This window comes from Canis lupus, chromosome 33 (assembly GCF_003254725.2).
Source record: "Canis lupus dingo isolate Sandy chromosome 33, ASM325472v2, whole genome shotgun sequence".
Taxonomy (NCBI): domain Eukaryota; kingdom Metazoa; phylum Chordata; class Mammalia; order Carnivora; family Canidae; genus Canis; species Canis lupus.
This window is the reverse complement of record NC_064275.1, coordinates 27016646-27040816: the sequence shown is the minus strand read 5'-3', so window position 1 is coordinate 27040816 and position 24171 is coordinate 27016646. Positions and strand designations below refer to the sequence as shown.

The window sequence follows — 24171 nt, the reverse complement described above, 5'->3', positions numbered from 1 at the left end:
TTGTGCTCCAGTGGGGGAAGGGGGGCAGATGTGAATCTTAGAACCACACAACTACGTGACTGTCAACTCTGATCTTTGAGACAGAGAGGATAGGATGGAAGGGATTTGATGCATGTTGCTAATGGGACCAACCTATCCTCTGTGGGGCCAGAGGTCTATGTGCAGTGTTGCAGTATCTGTTTCAGCTTCAGATCTCTCCGGCGCATGTTTGTTGAGCCATTCTCTTTGGAAGAAAATGTGGAACCAAATTAGATATCGATTCACCCTCCTCCTCCCCCATTCCTCAGAACCACACTCCACTATCCCGTATAACCACTTTTCCCTTTCTGGTTGTGAATTTTTAGGAGGACAGACAGGAGAGCAGATGGTGATGGGGAGGCTAGGGGGCTGGGTTAAAGCAACAGTCCTCAAAGTGGGCCCCCAGGGGATCCTTGGGATCCCTGAGACTCGTTCGGGGGCCCAGAGGTCCAGATCATCTTTGTAATAAGATGGCGTTGACCTTTTTCACCCTCTTTCTCTCTCAAGTGGAGCTTTCCAGCAGCTGCAAGTGCAGTGGTATCACAGTAGACTGAATATAGAAGCAGATATGAAAATCTAGCTGTCATCTATTAGCCAGACATTACAGGAATTTGCAGAAATGAACAATTCTTCTTACTAAACTGTTTTTTTGCTTTGAAAAATCTTTTTCCTTGAAAAGTGTTATGTGAACATCAAATGGGCTTATTAATGTTTTTGAGTGAATTACTAGTTTTAATTTTGAATACAGTAAATACCGCTAGCAGTCACTCTCAAACAAAAGCTCTTTGGAATCCTCACTGATTCTTAGGAGCATAAAGGGGCTCTGTGACCAAAAACTTGAGAACTGCTGAGCCAGAGGGTGAGGGGCTACCTGGGTGTCACAAAAATACCAGTTATTCAAGGGCCCAAACGGAAAGGCTTTAAAGCCTTGTCATTCGTGATTCAGGCAGGCATCTGCAGTTCGTCCCGTGGCGTGAGCCGCATAGGATGAGAGATCCCTGTGCAGCTGGGGCAATCCTTCCGTCCCCTGGAGGAGGACGGGGCCGGCATCACCTGCTACCGTGCCTCAGTAGTACGCACCAAGGACCAGTCCTGAAGCTCCCCGGGGGCCAGAACGAGCCCCACCAGGCCCTGTGTGTGACATGAATGCTTGGAGCCTGGGTCAGATCTCAGCCCGGGTTCCCGACGACGATTGCAGCACGGGAGTTCCCCGTCCGCCTGTTCTCTGGGCTTGCCTCCCACTCCAGGGATCATCAGCAGGACTTCTTCAGCTTAAGGAGGAAAGAGCTGGGTCTCGGGAGGCTCACATCCCCATGAGCCCTATGTGGTAATCCCGTGCCAGATGTGCCAAGGGGTGAGTGACGTTCCAGGCCAGATGTGGAGCTGGGGGTGTGCCCAGCTCCCCCCCCCCCCCCCCCCCCCCCCCCCCCCGCCAAGGGTTCAGCTCTCCGCTTGGCAGCATCCTCCCTTTGCTCCACACTGAGATTGGAATCGGCAGCTCTGAACGAGTAGAGACCTGTGAGCTTCCCCTCCTGGTCTCCCCGGGACTCCACTGAGCGCCTCTACAGCTGGCAGCCAGGGGTTTCAAAGGTCACCCCAGCTGGGCGGATTAGAACAACAGATCTCCCTGAACCGAGTGAAGCTGGCTGCCCGGCCCAAGGCAAGTTGCAACATCTGCGCGCAGAGGCGGCGGCCGCCCCTTGGCTTGGAGTCGAGCCCTGGGCCGCGCAGCGTCCGGCTCCCCTGGGCCGCCTTCCTTCTCCGGTCCCGCGGGGGAGCTGCCCACGCATCCGACTCATGGGAGAACTGCCCGGGGAGGAGGCCACGGTAAGGCACGGCGGCCCTGGCCCACTGTTGGCCCCCGTGGTCCCAGCCAGGCCACCTGGCACAGCCCACAGCCCAGGAGCGGCTCCTGCGGGACTGGGAGCGGGTAGGGCCGTGGTCGGGAGCTGACTGCAGGCCAGGGGGACCTGGGGCCCCTGCACTGGGTGTTCGCTGGCCCCTCTGCCAGCTCCGTGCAGAGGCTGCTGGGAGCCCGGCCCCACCTGTAGGGTAGGTGCAGCTATCGCCAGGATGCCCTGCTGCAGGTCAGCTGCTTAAAGACCGCGATCGTTTTAAATGAGCCCTGGGGAGGGAGCGAAGAGGACAGACTGCTGGTTTCTCAGAACTTGTTCTGCTGTATAACTTCGTCCCGAAGCTTTAACACTTCTTCTGGGTCTTTCTGCCGCAGTTCACTCTCTTTTGGCCATAGTAGAAAACTGTTCTTTTCTGGGTTCAAGAAACAATTTAAAGTGCTTTTGATCAAATTAAAGTCAAGTTAACTTAGTGCTGCTTTGGATGGTTAACGAATTATGTTACTCGTGAAAACTTTGGAGGTGAGCTTTGGCCTGAGCATGGGGGGAGGGGGGCCTTCATCCAGTTCTCTTTGACTCCCTCCTTTTTTTTTTTTTTTTTTCACTTCTGAATTCTCTGTCCTTTGATCTGCATTTAACTGGTATTGAACGAACCCCCGAGCTGGGTGTGTTTCCAGCCACTGAGCACTGCTCTGCCAGTAGAGAAATTATGGCAAAAGTTACCCAGCCCCTCTGGTGTTCTCGACTGGAATGTGGTCAGCAGGCTGGACGAGACATTAGAAGGGAATAAGGATGGTTGGTTTGATTTACTGTTATTATTTTAAAGGTTTTGTTTTTTACATGATCTCTATGCCCGGTATGGGGGTTTGAACTCACAACCCCAAGATGGGGAGTCGCATGCTCCGCTGACTAAAGCCAGCCAGGCACCCCTGATTTATTATTATTTTTTTGATAGAACATCCCAGTTATGTCCGTAACCGTTATTTGTCAATGTGGACAAACTCTGTTTATGCTGCTGGTGGCAGTGGGTGGGGCGATGGGCTGAGCGAAGCTGTTTGGTGTGTCTGGCCAGCCTGGGACTGGGCCCTGCGCCTGTTCGCCTGATGGTTAAGTAACTACTCCCTGCAACCACCTTGTGGGGGACTGGATGTCTCTTGGCTAGGGAGAAGGACTTGCCTGTTCCTTTTCTAACCATGAAGCCAGACCTCCCATTGGGATAGGCTTCTGTGTTTTGAAGCCAACCTCCCTTTGATGATAGCATCCGGGGCCTTCAGGAGATTTAGAGACCTCAGAAGGGGCAGCCCTGGTGGTGCAGCGGTTTAGTGCCACCTGCAGCTCAGGGCGCGATCCTGGGGACCTGGGATCGAGTCCCACGTAGGGCTCCCTGCATGGAGCCTGCTTCTCCCTCTGCCTGTGTCTCTGCCTCTCTCTCTCTCTCTGTCTCCCATGAATAAATAAATAAAATCTTAAAAAAAAATAGAGACCTCAGAAGATCTTGGATCAGGATAATATGCGGAGAGGGTCCTGAACCTGATGTCACCACTCCTCGTTTTTAGCTCCCCAGAAAGCAGGGGGGGATGGGAAGAGGCCGTCTTGTGTCTTTCAAAGCCAGGCCTAGGAGCAGAAGGGGAGGCAATACTCCCCACCCTCTGCCTATTTTATGTCCCTTTACTGGGGACAGCAGGAAATGCCTTGTCTGGGTCATGGGATGCTCCAGGAGCTCTCGAGGGTATGACTGAGGTCAGGTGTGGTTTTGGTTTCTATTTCTTAGCTCTGTGACCTTGGACAGGTTTTATTTCTGAGCTTCGGTGTCCTCATTTGTGAAAGGAGCACAGTCAGAGCGGCCTTGCTGGACTGTGGGGTTTGCCCCCTTGGGTGGTGCTGCTGGACCAGATAGGTGTTAATTGTTGAAGTTAGGTGATAGGCATCTGAGGTGCTCATTTTATCATCCTTCCTGCTTTTCTGTATGTCTGTATGAATGAAGTATTCCATAACAAAACTTATTTTGAGTCTAAAATTCCTAGATCATTCATTATTTTTCCTTGTAAACATTCACTCATACAGCTGCCTGATATTGCACTGTTTCCAGCCAGTTCTCACTGTTAGATACTTAATTGGGTCTTCCTTTCTGTTTCTTTTCTTTTTTAAAAAAGATTTTATTTATTTATTCATGAGAGACACACACACAGAGAGAGAGAGAGGCAGAGACACAGACCGAGGAGGGAGAAGCAGGCTCCTTGCAGGGAGCCCGACATTGGACTCGATCCCGGGTCTCCAGGATCACACCGTGGGCCGAAGGCAGCGCTAAACCACTGAGCCACCCGGCCTGCCCTTCATTTCTGTTTCTACTTCACAGGGTTATTTTTCAGTTTCTTCTGCTATAAATAATGTGATTAACATTCCTAGAGATGAATTTTATGCTGCATCTCTGATTCTTTCCCAGTATTGCTAAATGTAAGATTTCTGGGAGGAGAAGTGGACCTTTTTTTTTTTTTTTTTTTTAAGGATCTCTTTGATGCCATCTCTCCGGAAAACAATTTGGCAATTTATAAGCCCCCCCAGGAGGGTGTGACTGTGCCGCCTCACCGCAGTCTTATGTTATCTTGCCTTTTAAATGTCAGTGTGGTCAGTTTTTTAAGAAAGACAATAGCTTGTTCTTAATTTGCGCTCTTGGATTCTCACTGAGGTCAGGCCATGTCCGTTTGTTTCAGTGGCCATTTGTCTGTCTTCTGTGACCTGCCTGAGTCATAGCCTCTGCCCATTTATCTGTGGGGCCATTTCCTTCTCAGATGTAAAGTATTCCAGTCCTTTGTTTTTGTTGCAAACACTTTATCCCATCCGTCTTTCAATGTTGTTGATGGTATATTTTGACATGCAGAAAACCTTAATTTTATGTGTATATGCTAGTAGCTCTCTCACTTGCTACCCCAACCTCAGACCCCTCTCCCCACCAGCCATCTCTAACCACATCCAAGGGGGTAAGAGGGCCGGTGGTTAAGAGTAGGAGCTCTTGGGTCCAAGTGCCAGTCCTGGCCCCTACTAAATGCCACGACTTTGGGCAAATTTCTTAATCTTGCCGTGCCTAATCCATAAAATGGGGATGATGGGATTATCCACCTCATAGTGTTTATATGAGGAGCAAATGAGCTGTTATTCAAAAGTGCTTAGGGATCCCTGGGTGGCGCAGCGGTTTGGCGCCTGCCTTTGGCCCAGGGCGCGATCCTGGAGACCCGGGATCAAATCCCACGTCGGGCTCCTGGTGCATGGAGCCTGCTTCTCCCTCTGCCTATGTCTCTGCCTCTCTCTCTCTCTCTGTGTGTGACTATCATAAATAAATAAATAAAAATTAAAAAAAAATTTTAAAAAAAAGTGCTTAGAACAGTTTCTGGTGGAGGCTAAGTGCTACAGAAGCTTTGCTTATATTGTCATCTACCGCTGTGAACCTGTGAGGCTTATCATTTGGAAAGGATTTTGTTTGCGCAGCTAATACCTTATTGGCAAAAGAGAGCTGGGTTTGTCAAGCAGAGGACGTGCTCTGTTATAAACAAACCTGGCTCTTTGTTACTTGAGCTTCAGCTTTAAAAGGTGTATCCCTACTTATTTTTATTAGATGTTAGAAATTTCAACAAACTAATTACATGCCCCTGACACCACCGTTCCATGGCCAGTGAGATGCGATACCCAATCTGGAGCTGTCCCAGCCTGCTGAGGCTCCCACCTGGCTTGGAACCTAGAGCAGGGGTACTTGAGCTGTCCACCAGGTGGTGGCTGTGGACGTCCAGCGACTACCTAGGGTCTCATCACCCCTCCCCCCTCCCGCTCCCCGGCTTCTCTCAACCACTGCCCGTTTTCCCAGCCTTGTCCTCCATTCTTTCCTGTGGACGTGGGGAGCCCTTCCTTCCCCATCTTTCCAACAAATCCCTTCTCTGTTTGTGACAGCCAGAGTCTGTTCTGCTGCTTACCACCAAGAACTCAGATTCGCACCTGTTACTAATTCCACTTCTGGAATCAATCCCAAGGAAGTCCCTTTGCTCCAGCTAACCTGCCAGCCCCCATCGACATCCTGTCCAGGCCTGACTGGGCCCTGTGCCAGGAGCCAGGAGCCTGAGGTATTCTTGCCAATGATGCCATCATTTTGCTCTGTCTCTTTGGGCTAGTGACTTACCCTCTCCGGGCCTCGGTGGCAAATGGAGAAATTAGCCTGAATAATCTTAGAACGCCACGTTCTGTGACCTGCGAGGCTTTCCACCATCTGGTCCCCAGAAGTGGGATGTCCTCCCAAGACCCACTTCCTTCCCTCATTCATCCGCTCGCTCTCACCTCTCCTCACCTCAGCCAGGATCCTTGCTGTTTTAACCCCAAACTCTTTCCTTTCTGGGAAGATGGATCCTGTTTTTCTTTAGCCTGTGACCTCTCACAGTTCAGGCAAAAGCAGCTTTTACTTTCTGTTGTGAGTGCCTGGTTTACATGTTGATCCTGAAGAGCCAGCGATTATTAAATACTGGCTTTAGATGTCAGCTGTAGAAGGGCTGAGATCAGCTGGTCCCTCCATTCTTGCTCCAGCTGCCCCCTTTCCTTTTAAGACTTTATTTATTCATGAGAGACACACACAGAGAGGCAGAGACACAGGCAGAGGGAGAAGCAGGCTCCCTGCAGGGAGCCCGATATGGGACTCGATCCCACAACCCCAGGATCATGACCTGAGCCAAAGACAGACACTCAACCCCTGAGCCACCCAGGTGTCCCTAGCTGCCCCCTTTCTTCGAAGTTCTCTGTAGGGTGTAGGGGAGGCAGGTGTGTGGCCCTGTGCTGGTGCTGGTGCTGGGGCGGGCTGAGCCTCACCCTGGCAGCCTTGCATGTGGAGGACACAGAGCCTCTCATTCCCAGAGAAGAGCTCCAGGCCAGCCCTGACCTGACGGGGCGCCCACTGGCCATGCACAGGGACGAGGGGCTGCACTTTGTCTCATCTGACCTGGTCTTCCTTCCTGTTTGCAGACCATGGGGGATGTGAAGCTGGCCGCCTTGACACAGGCTTCTAAAACCTCCGTCAGTGTGGATCACTCGAGGGCCGGGTCTGCACCCCCGACAGAGGCCCCTGCTTTCATTTTGCCCCCTCGGAACCTCTGCATCAGAGAAGGAGCCACCGCCAAGTTTGAAGGGAGGGTAAGAAGTGTGAGAAGTGTGGCTGGAGGGGAGGTCGGAGAGGAGATGGGGCAGGGTCGTCACCACTTCCCCGGCCCATGCCCCAGCAGGTTGGAGCTTGTGGAAGCCTGGTTTTCTCCGCACCCACACATCAAGTGAATGTCTCTCAGCTTACGCAACTTGTTTGATTTATGGTTGACGTTGGTCTGGGTTGGGAAGGGATGCTGGGATGTTTTACTGTTAACATAGGGCATGTTCTGGGTATGTGCTGCCTAAGCATGGCTGATGACCGGGGCTGGTGGCAGGAACCATGCAGCTTGGGTTGAAATATGTGTCCTCAAAGCTGGACAGTTGAGAACAGGCTGTAAATTTTCTTTCACTTCCTCCCTCAAAGGAGCGTTTTGTGAAATAGCCTCTCATGTATCTGCTTGGTGCATCCAGAGCATCCGGGTGGGAGATGGAGTCCCTTGTGCTAATGAATACGGGTCCTTTGCTCCACTGGGGCTCCATTTACTCTTCTGCAAATTAGGCATGGTAACTCCTTGTCCACCCTGTGCTAGAACAGAGAAAACGATGGCAGGGACATTGACGAACCGCTGTAAGAATACTAAGGTTATGCCCCAGTGGGGAGACTTGTGACACTGCTGGCTCAGGCCGCCAGGAAGTCACATCATCAGCTTGATGGGGAGATGCACGTGGGAGTCCGGGACATTGGCGGGTATTATTTGTCCTGAGTTAAACATGGGGAATCCACCCCAGGAAACACCTGAGAGGCTAGAAGCCTTTGACCTGAGCAAAAAGACAGCTGAGGTGATGAGAAATTCATAGGTTGCGTTATGAATCTACAGTTTAAGAGGCCCCTCCACTCTTGTAGAAGAAAGGGAGCAAGCATGTCACTCATCCCAAGTGACACTGGGCCTTACCTTTGTTCCAGCACCAGGCTTGGCCTTGTGTAGGATGGCCCTCACCATCTGGAGAGTGCATAGGCCGCATGTGATGTGCGCCCCATGCAGTCTCATAGTTAAGACTCTTCGCCAGTGAGTCGGACATCATGGTCCTTGTCACATATTCCCCTTGAAGAGGATCGTGGGGAATGTTGGTGACGCTGCTGGGCGAGTCTGTTTCTTCTTTCTGGGCCCTGCCAGAATGAAGGCTCTCTTCTGTTGCCCTGATGGTTACCCCCACATCCCGGCAGCTGGCAGGAAAGAAGCAGGGAAAGAATCCCTGGGGACTTAGCTTTGGCTTACTCCATGAAAGGGAGCGACCCGAAGATCCATGCTGCAGTGTGGATGCACGCTGGAGAAGATCCTGCTAAGTGAGAGCAGCCAGGCACAAGAGGCCACATGCTGAATGCCTCTCTGGGTAGGAGATGTCCAGAATAGGCAAAGCGGTCGTAGATTTGTGGTTGCCGGGAGCCAGGGAGGAGCAGCAGGGACTGCTAATGGGCAGAGGGTTCCTACTGGGGTTGATGGAGATGTTCTGGGATGAGACAGCGATGGTGGCTGGACCACTTTGTGAGTGTGTTATAAAACACTGACTTTATACTTAAAAGATAATATATAAAAAATGAACTGGAAAAAAATGGCTTAGCAAAAATGACTCCAGTACCTTCTTTCCTGCACTCCTGCCTCTGACAGATGAATTCCTGTTCTTAAATCCTGGCAGACGTGGAGAGGAAGAGAGGACTTAGCTTCCTCTGTAGCATGGTGGTACTTCTACTTCCTTTGCTGCCTTTGGAAGTCACGAAGGGACCATGCCCTGGAGTTATTTGCTTTGGAAACTTGTAGAATGAGCACTGACCCAGGCATCAGCCAACTAAGTTCTCTGTTAGTTGGTCATCCTCCTGTTGGTTTCACACCTTCTATGGACCTGGGTTTTCTTATCTGAGAAGAAACAGCTGGTGGTTTCTGTATTTCTGGCCTACAGGAATGTGAAAAGAAAATAAGTTGAGGGAGAAAATGGTAAAACCACTTCATACGGTTAAGAAGCATAGTAATACAGTAGTTTTTTAATGAGTTAAAATCCACATAACATAAACTTAACTGTCATAAGATAAACAATTCAGTGGGTCGAATGCTTTCACAATGTTGACTGTAGCATTTTTAAAAGTACAGAATTCTGTGTTTGAAAATTTCATTTTGCTTCTATTGGTGAAAGATGACTTTCTATGTTGCGTGTGGATTATATGTCAAAGTGAATGCATTCCTTAAAAGTCAGCCTGCGGAGCTACTTTACCCCTTCCAACCTGCCTGAAATTAATGCAGAACAACACCTTGGCAGCATGCTGGTGGATAGCAGACACAGAAGGAAGACAGTTCCAGAGAGATCTTAGATGGAGTATCTAGCTCCATCTGAGAGCTTTGCGAGTGGAAACACAGAGGGAGAGGCTGTCCTAGAAAATGCTCTTAAACTAGTGTGCTGCAAGTATGTATAATCACCATACCAAAGGGCAGAGGGATATTTTGCAGTAGGGAAGAGTCACCTTAGAAGATTCTAGAATGAGGATGCCGGTTGTTTTGCTACCAGAGACATAGTCGAACAGGGAGTGTTCCTGCCCTGATGCCCACAGAGAAGGGAGAAGCAAGCTGGAATTAACCTGGAGTGACGTGGGCTTTGAGCAGGAGTTGCGAGTTACAAAAGATTGAGCTCCAAACAAGGTTACCCACTGAGTGTAGCCCATGGTTCTCTTCCTCCAATGCAGGTTACCCTTCATTGCTGCAGCCACATGACTTTGCCGTCCAGGTGCTGGGGCACATCCTGTTCCAGGTGCTCATTCTGTACCAAACCAATCCTGGTGTCTTCACAGTGACATCAGGACCTCAGCTCTTCATTAACTGGGCTCTTGCAGAATCTCTTATGAATGAATTTCTAAAATTAAGCCTTCAAGCTACTGCTTAGGCCCAGGCTGGTGCTCATTGCAGCAAGCATGAACCCTTCTCTTCTTTGTGGCAGCTCCCAGGAGCTCCATCTACGGCCCTCTTGAAAGTGCCACCACCAGCTCGAGTCCTAAAGCCTGGTGTAGAGGGTACTGGGATGTCCCAGCTCTTTCTGAACAGGGACCACAAGGACCTTTCCATCACTGCAGAGAAACACAGCAGACACCAGGGTGTGAGGAAGTTAGAAAGGTTTGCTTCCTGCTGCCTTCCAAAGCTGGTAATTAGAAAGTTGGTTCAAATTTGTACTTCTTGTTTTTATTTCCGAAAGAGAAAATTGTTGCTGCCCTGTCCTCATTTCCTTATTATACCTATATTCATAGGCATAAAGCCCCTCTTTCTATCAAGAAGACTTGGTCACATTAAAGTAGGACCACAGGTGCTTCTTATGGCTCACATCTGAGAAGCTCCAAACTATGAGATGTTCAGCCCTGTAGGTCTCAGTATGTCACATCCGTTAGGGCTTCTCCACTTTATGGCAGACCTTTTGGACAGCCAACACATAACCCATTACCAATTCCCTTTATCCTTGATCTTTTCTACTCTAGGAGCCATTGTAGAGGCTTCCTTTCTAGCTAGAGGTGGCTCAGTGACCCATTCTGGCTGAAGTTGGCTATAGAAGTTCCAGGAAAGCTCTTTTCTGATTTAAAAAAAAAAAATCACTGGTGTTCTCATGTTCCATCTCTCCTCTGCTTTCTGCCTTGAATGCAGGTATGATACCTGGTGCTCAGCAGCCAATTTAAAACCATGAGGCAAAACAAAAACAAAAACAAAAACAAACAAACAAAAAAACCCATGAGGCAACAAACCAGAACATTGAGAATTGGTGGGGGTGGGCATAGGTTGATGGTACAGAAGTGAAGGGAGCATAATGACAAGCAACTAAGAGACACACACACACACACACACACACACACACACACACACACACAAAATCCTACAGCTTAAACACTTTTTAAAATAGGATCTTTGGCTGTAGTTATTCACACATGAAATTTTACAAAAACGTGTTCCTAACTGATAAACACCCAATGAGATGCAGTGGAGATACTGTCTTTTTAATTGATGGGAATAAATAGGGAAGAAGACATAGAGAAGACTGAAAAAAATTCTTTTAGATCAGAGAAAGATAAATACTGTATGATCTCTCTACTTGGAATCTAAAAAAAAAAAGAAAAGAAAAAAGATAAAAAAACAACCAAATTCATAGATACAGAGAACAGATTGCTGGTTACTAGAGGTGGGGGTGGAGTGTAGGCAAAATGGGTAAAGGCAGGAATGTACAAACTTTCAGCTATAAAATAAAGAAGTCATGGAGATATCATAGAATGATGACTGTAGTTAATAATACTGTGCTGTATTTTTACAAGTTGCTAAGAGAGTAGATCTTCAAAGTTCTTATCACAAGAAAAAAATTTATAGCTGTGTTGTGATGGATGTTAGATTTAATGTGATTATCTCACACTATATACATATATCGAATCATTGTGTTATGTAGCTGAACCTAACATAATGTCAGAGGTCAGTTATATTGCAATAAAAAAAAGAAAAAAAACAAAACAAAAAAAACCTTACCAAAGAGAGACCCTTACCAAATTGACCAATAGTGAGGAGAGTACCTTATTCTAAGTTGTTAGTGGCCCTGCAATTAAATCATTCTAGAAGAATTCATTCCTCCCTGGCTCTGGCCATCTGGCCTGAACTGACAGGGTCTAGGATCGATGAGAGGAAGTCAACCACATAGAGTTAGGAGGTGAGTTAATATCATTTAACTATTAATGACATTTTCTATAATGTCATTATAAAACCACTATTCAATCAGGGTCTATTGATTAAGCCAAAGCTGCCTACCTCTTAAAAAATTTTCTTGGCTCTCTCAACTGGAGATTATCTTTTCAAGAACTCATCAACCTTGGATCTGTATCTCTTCGGTCCTATCTCCAGATCCAGGCAACCTGAGCCCACATTCTAGAAGCCCTGGCTCCTTCATCGGGCTATATCCCCACCTCACAGCCAGGATCTGTCTGCCTAAAGGATGTGCCCACTGGAGCCACACCATCCCCCATGTTCTGAGTAGCAGGGATCTCAGAATTGTCTGCCAAATGGACCCAAACCCACTCCATGCCTGTGTGGGCCTCTTCCTGCCAGAAGGCCTGCTAGGCCCGAGCAGGGTGGTTGGGGGCAGCTGTTTGCTTGGGGAAAGAAGACAGTGGACAAAACTCAGATGTGGGACTCTGTCGTGCAGGATGCCGCTAGGGTGAGAAGAGGAATATGCTCCACTGTGTCATCACTGTTGAGCCTGGCTGAGCCCCAGGGTGGGGGCTCCTTGTGCAGATAACCAAGGCTGCACCACGCCAGGGGCTGACGGAGACTCTTCCAGCTCTATTACTGTAGGGGCGGCTGAAGTGCCCATAGGCCGCTTCCCCCAACACGGAGTCAAATATGAAAGGGGCAAGATGGTGGAGAAATATATTGAAATTACTGGAGACTTCCTCCCCTCTGCCCTGGAATTCATTCTCATCAGAGAAAGCAAACATGGTGAGCGGCCCTGGCTGCCCGCGCTGAATCGAATGAGCCGATGCTTCCTAGTGTTTCCTGAGAATTCCAGCCCAAATGAGGCTTCCATCTAGACCCGGGTCTCCGAGTTGACTGAAGCTGCTTCGCAATGAAGGGCCAACCCCACCTCATCAAGGCATGTTTATATTTAAGTTGCAGAGGGTGGAGGACGGGAACAGAGAAGACCTGACCCCCGAGCACGTAAGTCCTCAGTTTCTGTCTTAGCCAGTGATCGTGTCCATCCCACGCTGACCTCTGCCCGGTGAGGTCACTGCTAACTCAGAAGCGCTCGGTTACTTTGAGAAATTCGAGTAAAGGATCTGCTTTGTCCTGTGCCTCCTGAACTCTTGATGGGAGTTTGGGAGAAAAAAAAAAAATGTGTGTATGTACCACAGTAGGATAGGACAGTGTAGAATTAGAGGCTTGGAATAGTTCAACAAATTGCTGGTGCTGTGGGAGTTTAGAGAGACTGAGGGAGGGTTTGCAGTGGTGTGGGAAACCTGTTTCCTGCCTCCTGACTCTGTGCCTCCAGTTTGTTCTTCCTGCAGTGCGGATCTGACTGTCCCACCTCCTGCTTAATGTCCCCCAGCCTTGCAGGAGGCCCTTGAGCGCTGCCTAGAGGCCTTTGCCATCAGCTCCTGGCTGTCCAGCGCCTCTGGCTCTCCTGGCTGCCTCCTCCTAGTGCAGCCAGCCCTAGCCCCGCTCACCCAGCCCACAGGACACAGAACGGGGACTTTGTTCTGGTTTCACTTTTTGAGGAGAAAGGGTAAATAAGCATTTTATCTCCTGTCGATCTGGGGTTTGGAATGGGGGCAGGGTGTGATAGGCAGACTAGTGGCATTGTTGGGGCCCTCTGGGGTCAGGCATGTAAACTTAGTCATTTCATCCCCGTGGTAAGGTAGCCTTATCCCCATTTTTTTTAAAAAAAGATTTTATTTGTTTATTCATGAGAGACACAGAGAGTGGGGTAGGGACACAGGCAGAGGGAGAAGCAGGCTCCCCCAAGGGAGCCCAATGTGGGACTCGATCCCAGATCCATGGGACCACGACCTGAGCCAAAGGCAGATGCTCAACCACTGAGCCACCCAAGTGCTCCCATTTTTTTTTTATAGAGGAACTGGGCGCTCAGAATGATTACAAAACTTGTTAATGTTATATCAGTAAGTGATGGAGGCAGTACTTTTGGGTCCAAATCTTGTATTTCTTTCTTTCTTTCTTTTTTTTTTTAAGATTTTATTTATTTGAGAGACAGAGATAGAACACAAGCAGGGAGAGAGGGAGGAGCAGACTCCCCACAGAGCAAGGAGCCCAATGTGGGGCTCGAAACCAGGACTCTGGGATCATGATCTTAGCTGAAGGCAGACGCCCCCACATCTTGTATTTTTCACACTAGGTGATGCCATTCCTGTCACATGTCTCATCTGGTTTCTTGAACTCAGTGACTGTTTCTTATTCATCACTGTGCCCTAGGAGTAGCATGATGCCTGTCACCTGATGGGTGCCCCCAAGAACCAAGATGGTAGGGTCTAAGGCTTTAGACCTCTTGCCAGTCAAGTTCATTGGGATTTGGTCTTATCTCCCCTTATCCCATCCAATCTCTGGCCCTTTAGAGCCCTCACTGTTTACCCACACATCCACACCCTTCCTCTTGTGCCTTTATCAAGAATGCCCTTTCTCCTCCTCTCCATCTCATCCAGCATAGGAGTCCAAATTAAATTTTGCCTCCTCCATGCTACTCTCCTTAAGGATGCTTTCTTTTTAAAAGCATTTTATTAGAGTACAGAAGAGCCATGGTCCTAGGATGTGGAATATTTCCAATAATCATATAAGATCATTCGTGAGTAATAACCACAGGAAAGAGTTGTCTGCTTTGGCCTTTTAAAAATGTATTATTTGTGAATTATCTAAAGTAATTTTGTTATAGAGAAAAAAATGATTTAAATGTTTAACTATCTGTAAAATAAAAATTCAAACAACGTAAACAAGTTCCTTGCCTTGAACTGTGCTGCTTCTCTCCAGAGGTAACCACTGTCAACTTCATGTATCCTTCCAGAAATGTTCTTTGCAAATAGAAGTGTGTATCTGCATTTGCTTTTATATATACAGATGGACCCATGTATGTATACTAATCTGCAACTTGGTCTTTTTTGCTTCACATCTTTTGGCATTTATTTTTCACACTGACACATAGATCTAAACATAAACTTTCTGGGGATCCCTGGGTGGCACAGCGGTTTGGCGCCTGTCTTTGGCCCAGGGCGCGATCCTGGAGACCCGGGATCGAATCCCACATCGGGCTCCCGGTGCCTGGAGCCTGCTTTTCCCTCTGCCTGTGTCTCTGCCTCTTTCTCTCTCTCTGTGTGACTATCATAAAAAACAAAACAAAACAAAAAAAAACCATGAACTTTCTAACCCTCCATTCTCTGGATGAATTCCTTCTCTAGATTCCTATAGTACTTACATGTATGACTCATTTTTTACTTTTATCAGTTTACAGTTTTATCAGTTACTGTTCATTGTCCTCAGTGAGAATGAGTTGCCTCGAGGTCTAAAGCTGTATTATCTAGTAGAATAGCCATTAGCTACATGTAGCTATTTCAATTTAGGTTAAGATTAAAATTAAATAAAATTTAAGATTCAGTTCCTTAGCCACACCATTCACATTTTAAGTGCTCCGTATCCACATGAAGCTGCAGATTATGGAACATTTCTGTCATCCCTGTTGGACGGCTGATCGAGACCACTCATATTTAAGTCAGTTCCAAAAACCATTGACTACAGCCAGAAGATATATTAAAAATAGTTGATCCCCCCCAAAAATAGTTGATCCATTTATAATAGAAATAAGATATTAAATTCTTGAGCATTTACTTAGGGCATAAGATTCATTCAAAGGAATATGTAATCTCTGATGAAAGAATCGTTGTCTTCCACTTTCATTGAAGAATGATGATCTTGGTATCTAGCTAACTTGAATGTGCTCCCAAAGTTTCCCTAGCTGTCCTTTCCAGGGGGCTCAGGAATTCTCATGGCGAGGAGGCTGGTGGTGGTCTGCCTAGGTGTTACAGAGTTCCTATGGTATTCACGGGAGAAGCAGGAGAATAGGAAATGTGTTGCTGGAGCCACCACAGTTGTCAGCAGGTGGCCACTTCTGGTTCAAAATGTCAGACTAAACAGACTTTTTTGGTTCTCCTCCCTCCAGATATGCCATTGAAATGAACATATAGGGAATTGCAAAGAGAATTAGTTCAGAGCTGTACTGAGAACAGGGGAGGGGATGTGAGGGGTGAGAGATTTTTTTTCTCGAGGTTGCATGGAAGGCTATGTCAGCACTGCCTGCCACTGCATCTGAGGGGTGAGGCTTTGGCAGGAGTGAGAGCCTCATATGTGAGGTAGAAGCATGTGGAGACTAGGAGTGGGCTGTAGGACAGAGGTCAGGGTGGTTAAAGGATGTTTACTTAATATCCATATGGAGGGCAGCCCCGGTGGCTCAGCAGTTTAGCGCCGCCTTCAGCCCAGGGCCTGATCCTGGGGACCCGGAATCGAGTCCCACTCGGGCTCCCTGCATGGAGCCTGCTTCTCCCTCTGCCTGTGTCTCTGCCTCTCTCTCTCTCTCTCTCTCTGTCTCTCATGAATAAATAAATAAAATCTTTTAAAAATATATCCATATGGAGAAAACTAAAGCTCTTTCTATGGATGTTAGTATTTCAGAAGAATGTCTTTTTACTTTGCCAGCAGGTGAAATGGTTGGATATGCTGACTGTCTAGTTGCTCCAGGCCCAGATGTTCTAAGTGAAGCCTGCCAGTAGGTGTGTCCTGCTCAGGTGCCCTGAGCGTGCGGTTGGGCCCTTCATTCAGGGAGACAGGACTTAACCCAAGAGGTGGAGAACCCACACCAGCTACCTACATTTGGGAACTAGTTCTTCAATTATTATAGATTATAGTTAATTCAAGACCACCAGATGTTTTTTTGTTGTTGTTGTTAAGATTTACTTATTTATTCATGAGAGACAGAGAGAGAGAGAGAGAGAGAGAGAGAGAGAGGCCGAGACCCAGGCAGAGGGAGAAGCAGGCTCCATGCAGGGAGCCCGAGTGGGACTCGATCCCGGGTCTCCAGGATCATGCCCTGGGCATGCTAAACCGCGGAGCCACCCGGGCTGCCCACCACCAGATGTTTGAAGAAAATATTTATACAATATAATGTCATCAAGAAAATTGTCCTGCAGGGATACCTGGGTGTCTCAGTCAGTTCAGCATCTGCCTTTGGCTCAGGTCATGATCCCAGGGTCCTGGGATCGAGCCCCACATTGGGCTGCTCCCTGCTTCTCCCTCTGCCCCTCCTCCTGCTCATGCACGTGCTCGCTCTCTCTCTCTTTCAAATAATTAAAAAAAAATTTTTTTTTAAGATTGTCCTGTTTCTAAAATCAACCCATAGACAAATTCAAAAGTGTTAGTTATAGTTACAGAACAGAAAGTAAACTGTAAGCTCTGGAAAGCCAAAAGTAAAGGAATGGTGAATGGAAGGTAGAGACGGGAAAAGAGGGAACGAGAAAACTCTAAGGACACTAATGTCCTCATCTTACACTTACAGAGTGCAAAGTGAGGAGATACCATCTAAAACAGATGGATCAAATAACATGTTCGAGTACGTGATTTAAAACTGTAATGACAGAGGTCAAAATGGTCAACTGATCGGCCATATACAGCACATAGACCTTTTGTGTTTGGCCAGTGGTATTCTTAAAAAATTTGAGCTAAGATTTGCAAATGGAAAGCTGACACACCAGAACTTATTTCTGAATGGCTTTGCTCACAAAGTAAGACTTGTCAGTCCTTCCACGTGGCAGCAGTTGGGCAGTGGGTGCTGCTGCCTGCATCTGAGGGCATCTTTGCCAGGTTGCTATGGTCCTCCCCATTCCTAGTCATCCCCCAATACACAAACAAGTTGTCTGCTGCCTTTTCCCTAGCCATGTTCATATTGCTAACGGGAGAGGAAAAGGTAGGCAGGGAGGGCCATGACCCTCCTTGACTCCACCTACTGCCTGTAGCTGGGTGTCCTGCCCAGACTCTGTACGCATTTGAATTCGTGATCTTGCCATCAATGTCCAATAGAAGACCTACCAATGAACATAGGACTGGCGAGGGGGAGGCAGTGTAAGTCATCGAAACTCATCACTCGTAGTGGGAATCCGCCATCTAAATCTATAAACCCAGAAATAGACACGATGTTCTAGCTAGAATTACAGATAAGAGTGATAGGAATAGGGCAGCCGAGGTGGCTCAGAGGTTTAGCACCGCCTTCGGCCCAGGGTGTGATCCTGGGGGCCTAGGATTGAGTCTCACATCGGGCTCCCTGCATGGAGCCTGCTTCTCCCTCTGCCTGTGTCTCTGCCTCTCTCTGTGTGTCTCTCCTGAGTAAATAAATAAAATCTTTTAAAAAAAAAAAGAATGATAAGAATAGAGAGATGACTTCAGTGGTTATATCTGGAGAGTGATACTGTTGCAGGGAGGGAAAAGAAACTTTTTGCCCTCAACTTTCACATTTTACTTTATGCACATTGCTTGAAGTTTTAAACAATAGATAGGGAAGACTTCCTGCAGTTTCTAAAAAACACAATAAAATTGGCTTGATATATCTGTCTGAGTTGGTGTCCAGATTCCATTTGATAAATAGTCAAAGATGAACACTCAGTTTATGTCAAAAAAAACATAGGCAAAGTCTGGATGTGGAAAAATATACAGCACTGCATCAAAACACATTGCACAGCAGTGGGAGCGATTAAACAGAAGTTAAAGTATGTGTGTACCTGAAAACCAGCAACGTGCAAGATGCCAGGAGCTCACTGTTGACCTATGAGGAGACAAGTGAAGGTTTCCTTTGTTGGGAGCACCACTTGGCTCAGCCTTTCTGAGGCTCAGACCAACAGAATATTACAGGAACAATCAAACCATTGATATGTTTTGCCAAGAATCTGCTTTTGACACCATATTCTAACTCATTAATGGGGAAGGAAAAATTAGTTGGTACAGAGATGTTCAGAGCACTATCTAAACAAAAAAAGGAACTAGTCTGTGCTCAAAAGGAGATGACTAAATAAACAAGTCAACATGGCAGATATTGCATAATCTTGTCATTTTGGGGAGCTACATCCATCAATGGAAATGAGTGTGAATGATGCAAAATGGAAAGAGATGGAGAGCAAGGACCCCGTGCACACTCTGATCCTACTGCGTAAAAGCATCTACATAATCATTACCTAAAACTGGGAAAGTACTTGGAACCATGTCAATAGACATTTTTTTTGTTATAGGTTAAGTGTATTTTTAAAATTTATTTTTAAAGATTTATTTATTTTTATTTTATTTTTTTTAAGATTTTATTTATTTATTCATGAGAGACAGAGAGAGAGAGGCAGAGACACAGGCAGAGGGAGAAGCAGGCTCCATGCAGGGAGCCTGACATGGGACTCAATCCCAGGTCTCCAGGATCAGGCCCTGGGCTGAAGGCAGGCGCTAAACCGCTGAGCCATCTGGGCTGCCCTGCCATCTGGGCTGCCCATATTTTTAAATATTTATTAGAGCATGCATGCCTGAGCAAGCATGAGTGGGGGGAGGATAGAGGGAGAAGTGGAGAGTATCTCAAGCAGACTCTGCCCTGAGTGCGGAGCACAACAGAGGGCTTGATCTCACAACCCTGAGATCACGTCCTGAGCTGAAACCAAGAATTGAATGCTCAGTCGGCTGCACCACCCAGTAGCCCCTAAGTGTCTGTGTGTGTGTGTGTGTGTGTGTATTTTTTTTTTTTTAAATTTCACATCGATAGTTTACCTATTAGGGAGTAAAAAGAAGGCTGATGCTTTCTGGATGCATCTGTCTCCTTACTAAGGAGGCTTTTAGGCACCTACTACTTTTTTCCAGTTATTATGACTATCTGCCTTGAAATGGAAACAGAGTTCTGTGGCAAGATGAGCAATGAGAGAGAGACCAAATTAGGCTCTCCTTACTCTAACTATATGCTCATGGTGGCCCAAGGGAGGAGGTATGAAGTTCCAGGTTTGGCATGGGAAAGAGAGATTTGTTATTAGAATGAGAGCAGGGGCATGGGAGGTATCAGTATGGTCTGGCATAGATACAGTTTCTGCAGGACCTGAGATGCTCACATTTCTTATAATATGCAATTTCCTTCTAACTTTAATAATTAAGATGATGCTTCCTTAAAAATTGGCTAACATGAGTTTTCTCTGTGCCCTAGAAACTGGGACTACACAGAAAAAGAGAATGTGATCCCCATCATCAACAGTCTTGCAACTAATGGGTTATCAATTTTGGTTACAGAAAATTAGACTTTTTCTCTTCTCTGAAGCCTCTTTCCGCTCACTGTGTTCTTTTCCATTGCCACGTTCTAGAAGAGTTGTATTCTGCACTCTACAATTTAGAATTTAATTAGATGATTAACATAACATGTTTGGAAAGAACACTGGACTTAGGTTCTCATTTCTCTGAAGTTGCCTTAAAACTTTCAACAAACCACTCAACCTCCCTGAGTCTCAGATTCCCTTGTATCAGATCACAAGTTAGATGTCCATTAAGGCCCTTTGCAATCTGAAGCTTTATGATTTATATACTATTGTGTGTGCTTCCTATTTCATATGCCAATTTTTTTAATTCTTAAATATTTATTTATTTATTTATTTATTTATTTATTTATTTATTTATTTGAGGGGAGGAGAGAGAGAGGACAAATGAGGAAAGGGTCAGAGTGAGAAACAGACTCCCCAAGAAGAAGGAAGCCCAACTCAAGACTCGATCCCAGGACCCTGGGATCATGACCCGAGTTGAAGGCAGCCATTTAACAGACTGAACCACCCAGGTGACTGTATGTCAGTTTTTTAAAAACATACCCAAATCCCAGGTCCTGGTAGGTGTGTAGGAAAGAAAGATGATTTGTTCAGCCTATGGATTTTCTGAATTTTAATCTGTTATGTCATTAATGTTCTACTTTTATTTATGGTACCCTTCAGAGTGTTTGGATTTGGTTCACTTAAAAATGTTTATTGAGCACTTTACTATAAGCCAGCCACTGTATTAGTTTAGAACGGGAAATTTTCAAGGAGGCTGGACTCTCATTTGTGAGCTTCTGTAGTATTTGGGATCTACAAAGCAGGTGGGGAGTTGAACCAAACAGTCTTGACAGTTGTTTCCATCTTTAACATTTTATTATTTTATTCAGTTCCAACATCTTGGTGTTGGAGTTTTCTTTGTATTTTGTTCTGATCATGTCTTTTTTTTTTTTTAAGATTTATTCATTAATTTGAGAGAGAGAAGAGAGAGCACACATATGCAAACAGGGGGAGGGGCAGAGGGAGACAGAGTCTCAAGCAGACTCTGTGCTGAGTGTGGAGCCCGACATGGGGCTTGATCTCACAACCCTGCAGTCACAATCAAGAGTTAGACTCTCATCCGACTGAACCACCCAGGTACCCCATGATCATGTCTTATTTTTTAAATTGAGATATAACGACATATAACATATTAGTTTCAGGTGCACAATATAATGATTCAATATCTGTATACCCTGCAAATGATCACTAGAGTAAGATTAGTTAACATCCATCACCATACATAGTTACAAGATTGTTTTTCTTGTGATTAGAACTTTTAAGATCTACTCTCTTAACAACTTTCAAATATACAATATATTATTATTATTATTTTAAAGTAAGATCCATGCAAAACATGGATGCCAAGCTTGAATTCATGACCCTGAGATCAAGACCTGAACTGTGATCAAGAGTTGGATGCGGGGATCCCTGGGTGGCTCAGCTGTTTAGCCCCTGCCTTCTGGGCTGAGCTCAGGCCCAGGGTGTGATCCTGGAGTCCCGGGATCAAGTCCCACATCGGGCTCCCTGCATGAAGCCTGCTTCTCCCTCTGCCTGTGACTCTACCTCTCTCTTTCTCTCTCTCTTTCGGTCTCATGAGTAAATAAATAAAATCTTAAAAAAAAAAAAAAGGAAAAGGAAAAAAGAGTTGGATGCTTAACTGACTAAGCCACCCAGGTGCCTGCAATATGGTATTATTAACTGTGGTCACCCAGCTGTACATTACATCCCATGACTTACTTATTTTATTTTATTTTTAATTTTTATTTATTTATGATAGTCACAGAGAGAGAGAGAGGCAGAGACATAGGCAGAGGGAGAAGCAGGCTCCAAGCACTGGGAGCCCGATGTGGGATTCGATCTTGGGTCTCCAAGATCGCGCCCTGGGCCAAAGGCAGGCGCCAAACCGCTGCGCCACCCAGGGATCCCGACTTACTTATTTTATAACCGGAAGTTTGCACTTTTGAATGCCTTCACCCATTTCGCCTAGCTTCTACTCCCTGCCTCTGGCAACCACGTCTGTTCCTATGAGCTCGTTTTTAGATTCTACGTATTAATGAGATGATATGGTATTTGTCTTTCTCTGTCTGACTTCACTTAGCATAATACGCTCAGGTTTTATTCATGTTTTTGCAAATAACAGGATTTCCCTTTTTTTAATAGCTGAATAATATTTTCCTTACCCATTCATCCATCAGTGAAACTTCTTATTTTTCCATAATGTGCCATACATTTGTATAGCATTTTATAGTGCACAAAGCCGTTCTGGGTTTGTTAGAGGGTAGAAAGTGCTAGTTACTTCAGCTCCTGTTTCTAAGCAGCTGGGGAAAAGTAAGCAGAGTTAAATGGAATGAAATGTATGAATGAAGGCCCAGAGCATGATGCTCTCAGGGAGACCTGAATTGAAGAATTGGTCAAGTTTATTTTTTTTTTAAAGATTTTATTTTTATTTATTCATGAGAGACACAGAAAGAGAGCCAGAGACATAGGCAGAGGAAGAAGCAGGCTCCCTGTGGGGAGCCTGATATGGGAGTTGACCCCAGGACCCTGGGATCACGACCTGAACCAAAGTTGGTCAAGTTTCCAATCACCTTCCCTGAGTTACATCAGCCCATCCGCTATTGGGTGGTAGAGCTGAAGAATGGCTCCCACCCCCAGGGCTGGGCTAACCTGCCAGGGCTCCCAGTGCTCCCCACTCAGCCCCTTCCAGGCTTCATCTACTGTGAGGTTCTTCTCTGAGCACTTCTCCACCCAGAAGCTTTCAGGTTTAGAGTACGGACTCCCTTCCCGACGTTCATTGTTCTCCACTATACGGGGCCAGTCCAGGGCTCTTCCTGACTGCCCTGGGACCTGGGCCCCCTGTCCCTGAGCGGGTCCTGGGCTTTGCCTCTGACTTGTCATCTTTCTGCTAGAGTCTGGACCCCAAATCTGTAAGAGCGCTATCCAGACTCTCTTCCACTTCTCTCGGGGAGCCCATCCTGCTTCTTGCCCGTTATGGCCTCCTCCCTCTGAGTCACCTGAGGCCTTCTGACACTGTATATCTTTGGCTTTATGTGCTGTTTTGTTTTGTTTTTTTTTCTATGCTTGTCACTAGAATGAGAGAGCTCCCTTGAGAGCGATTTCTTACTCATTTTTGTGCTCTCCAGAACTTCTAGGATGGTGCCCTGCCCATGGTAGGTTTTTAGTAAGGCCTGGATAGATTGTAGCTAACAAGGATAGATTTAAATACATTGGGCCACTGTGGTCAGCCTGGTGATGCTCAGATGCCATCCTTCACAAGCATCTTTGCTTGGAAGTTTGCTGGTTGTCATAGGGAACTGGTTTTTCTTAGGACTAGTGTGACAGTAGGAGGGCTGGGCTGGCAGTCAGGGGCCTGGGTGTTTGCTTCTAACTCTCTCCAGCCCCTGGGATTTCATTTTTCTCATCCATGAATGAGGAGCTCAGATCAGATGACTCCAGTGCCTCTTCCTGCTATAAAAATAAAATTTAAATGAGGTTTTAGGGTAGAGACCTAGTGGTTTCATGAGTGTGCCCCGTGCTCCATGAAGCTATGACACTTAGGAAGGCCGACCCCCGTGGCTGGTTAAATCACATGACCAAACATTCATTACGGGGAGGATGTCTGGTAGACCTGGGATAAAAATATGACAGAGAGGACCTAAAGGAGTTTCCCTACATGTAACGGATTCACATTCTCAAATAGCCAAGGCTTCAAATCCACCCGTCTACACCCACACCACGTACCGTTGAACTCTGACGTGCTGAGAAGGTAGGAAGTGAGTGTCGATGTTGCATGTCAGACTCGAAGGCTCCTTCAAGTTGAATCTCTGTCTTCCACCTCTGCTCAAGAGCCGTGTGACCTGAAAGGGAGGTGACAGTGACTGGACACCTGTGCCTTGGCAGAGTTGTCTGAGTGGTGGTGAGGTTGAAACAGGCCGCTCGTTTTCTTTCATCTGCTGGCACATGGGGTCCCTGAGCAACTCCTAAGAGATGCGGGCCCATCCCTCTCAGAAGACTCCAGCAGGGTGTAGGACGGGCCAATGACAGCGGGAGCAGGGTGGGGCCTATTGCATGCTGGCATTTGAGATGGGCAGGCACAGGCTCGGGAGGCAGGGTTGCCTGTGAAGTGTGAAGGATTTGGCTCACCCATCCCCAAACCCTGGGACGCCTGACAGGGGAGTTAAAAAAAAAAAAAAAAGGACCTGGAAGACAAGGAAAAGCAAATCAAATCTGGATCCTGATTTAAAAGGCATTAGGCTGAGAGGAGCCAAGCTCCTGAACATACTTTCC

At 46.7% G+C, this 24171-nt stretch overlaps 1 protein-coding gene across 2 annotated transcripts in view; it reads left to right on the top strand.

Moving 5' to 3' along the window:
- The first annotated feature begins 1720 nt into the window (after nt 1-1720).
- Nucleotides 1721-24171, top strand: part of MYLK (myosin light chain kinase) — a 179435-nt gene continuing 156984 nt past the window's right edge. The window contains exons 1-2 of one of the 2 annotated variants that reach the window (XM_025474981.3): nt 1721-1845; nt 6867-7034. In XM_025474981.3, coding sequence (XP_025330766.3) covers nt 1816-1845; nt 6867-7034 — 198 coding nt within the window. In that variant the 5' untranslated portion in view covers nt 1721-1815. The remainder of the gene's footprint in view (nt 1846-6866; nt 7035-24171) is intronic. The other variant, XM_049105390.1, reaches the window with a different exon arrangement.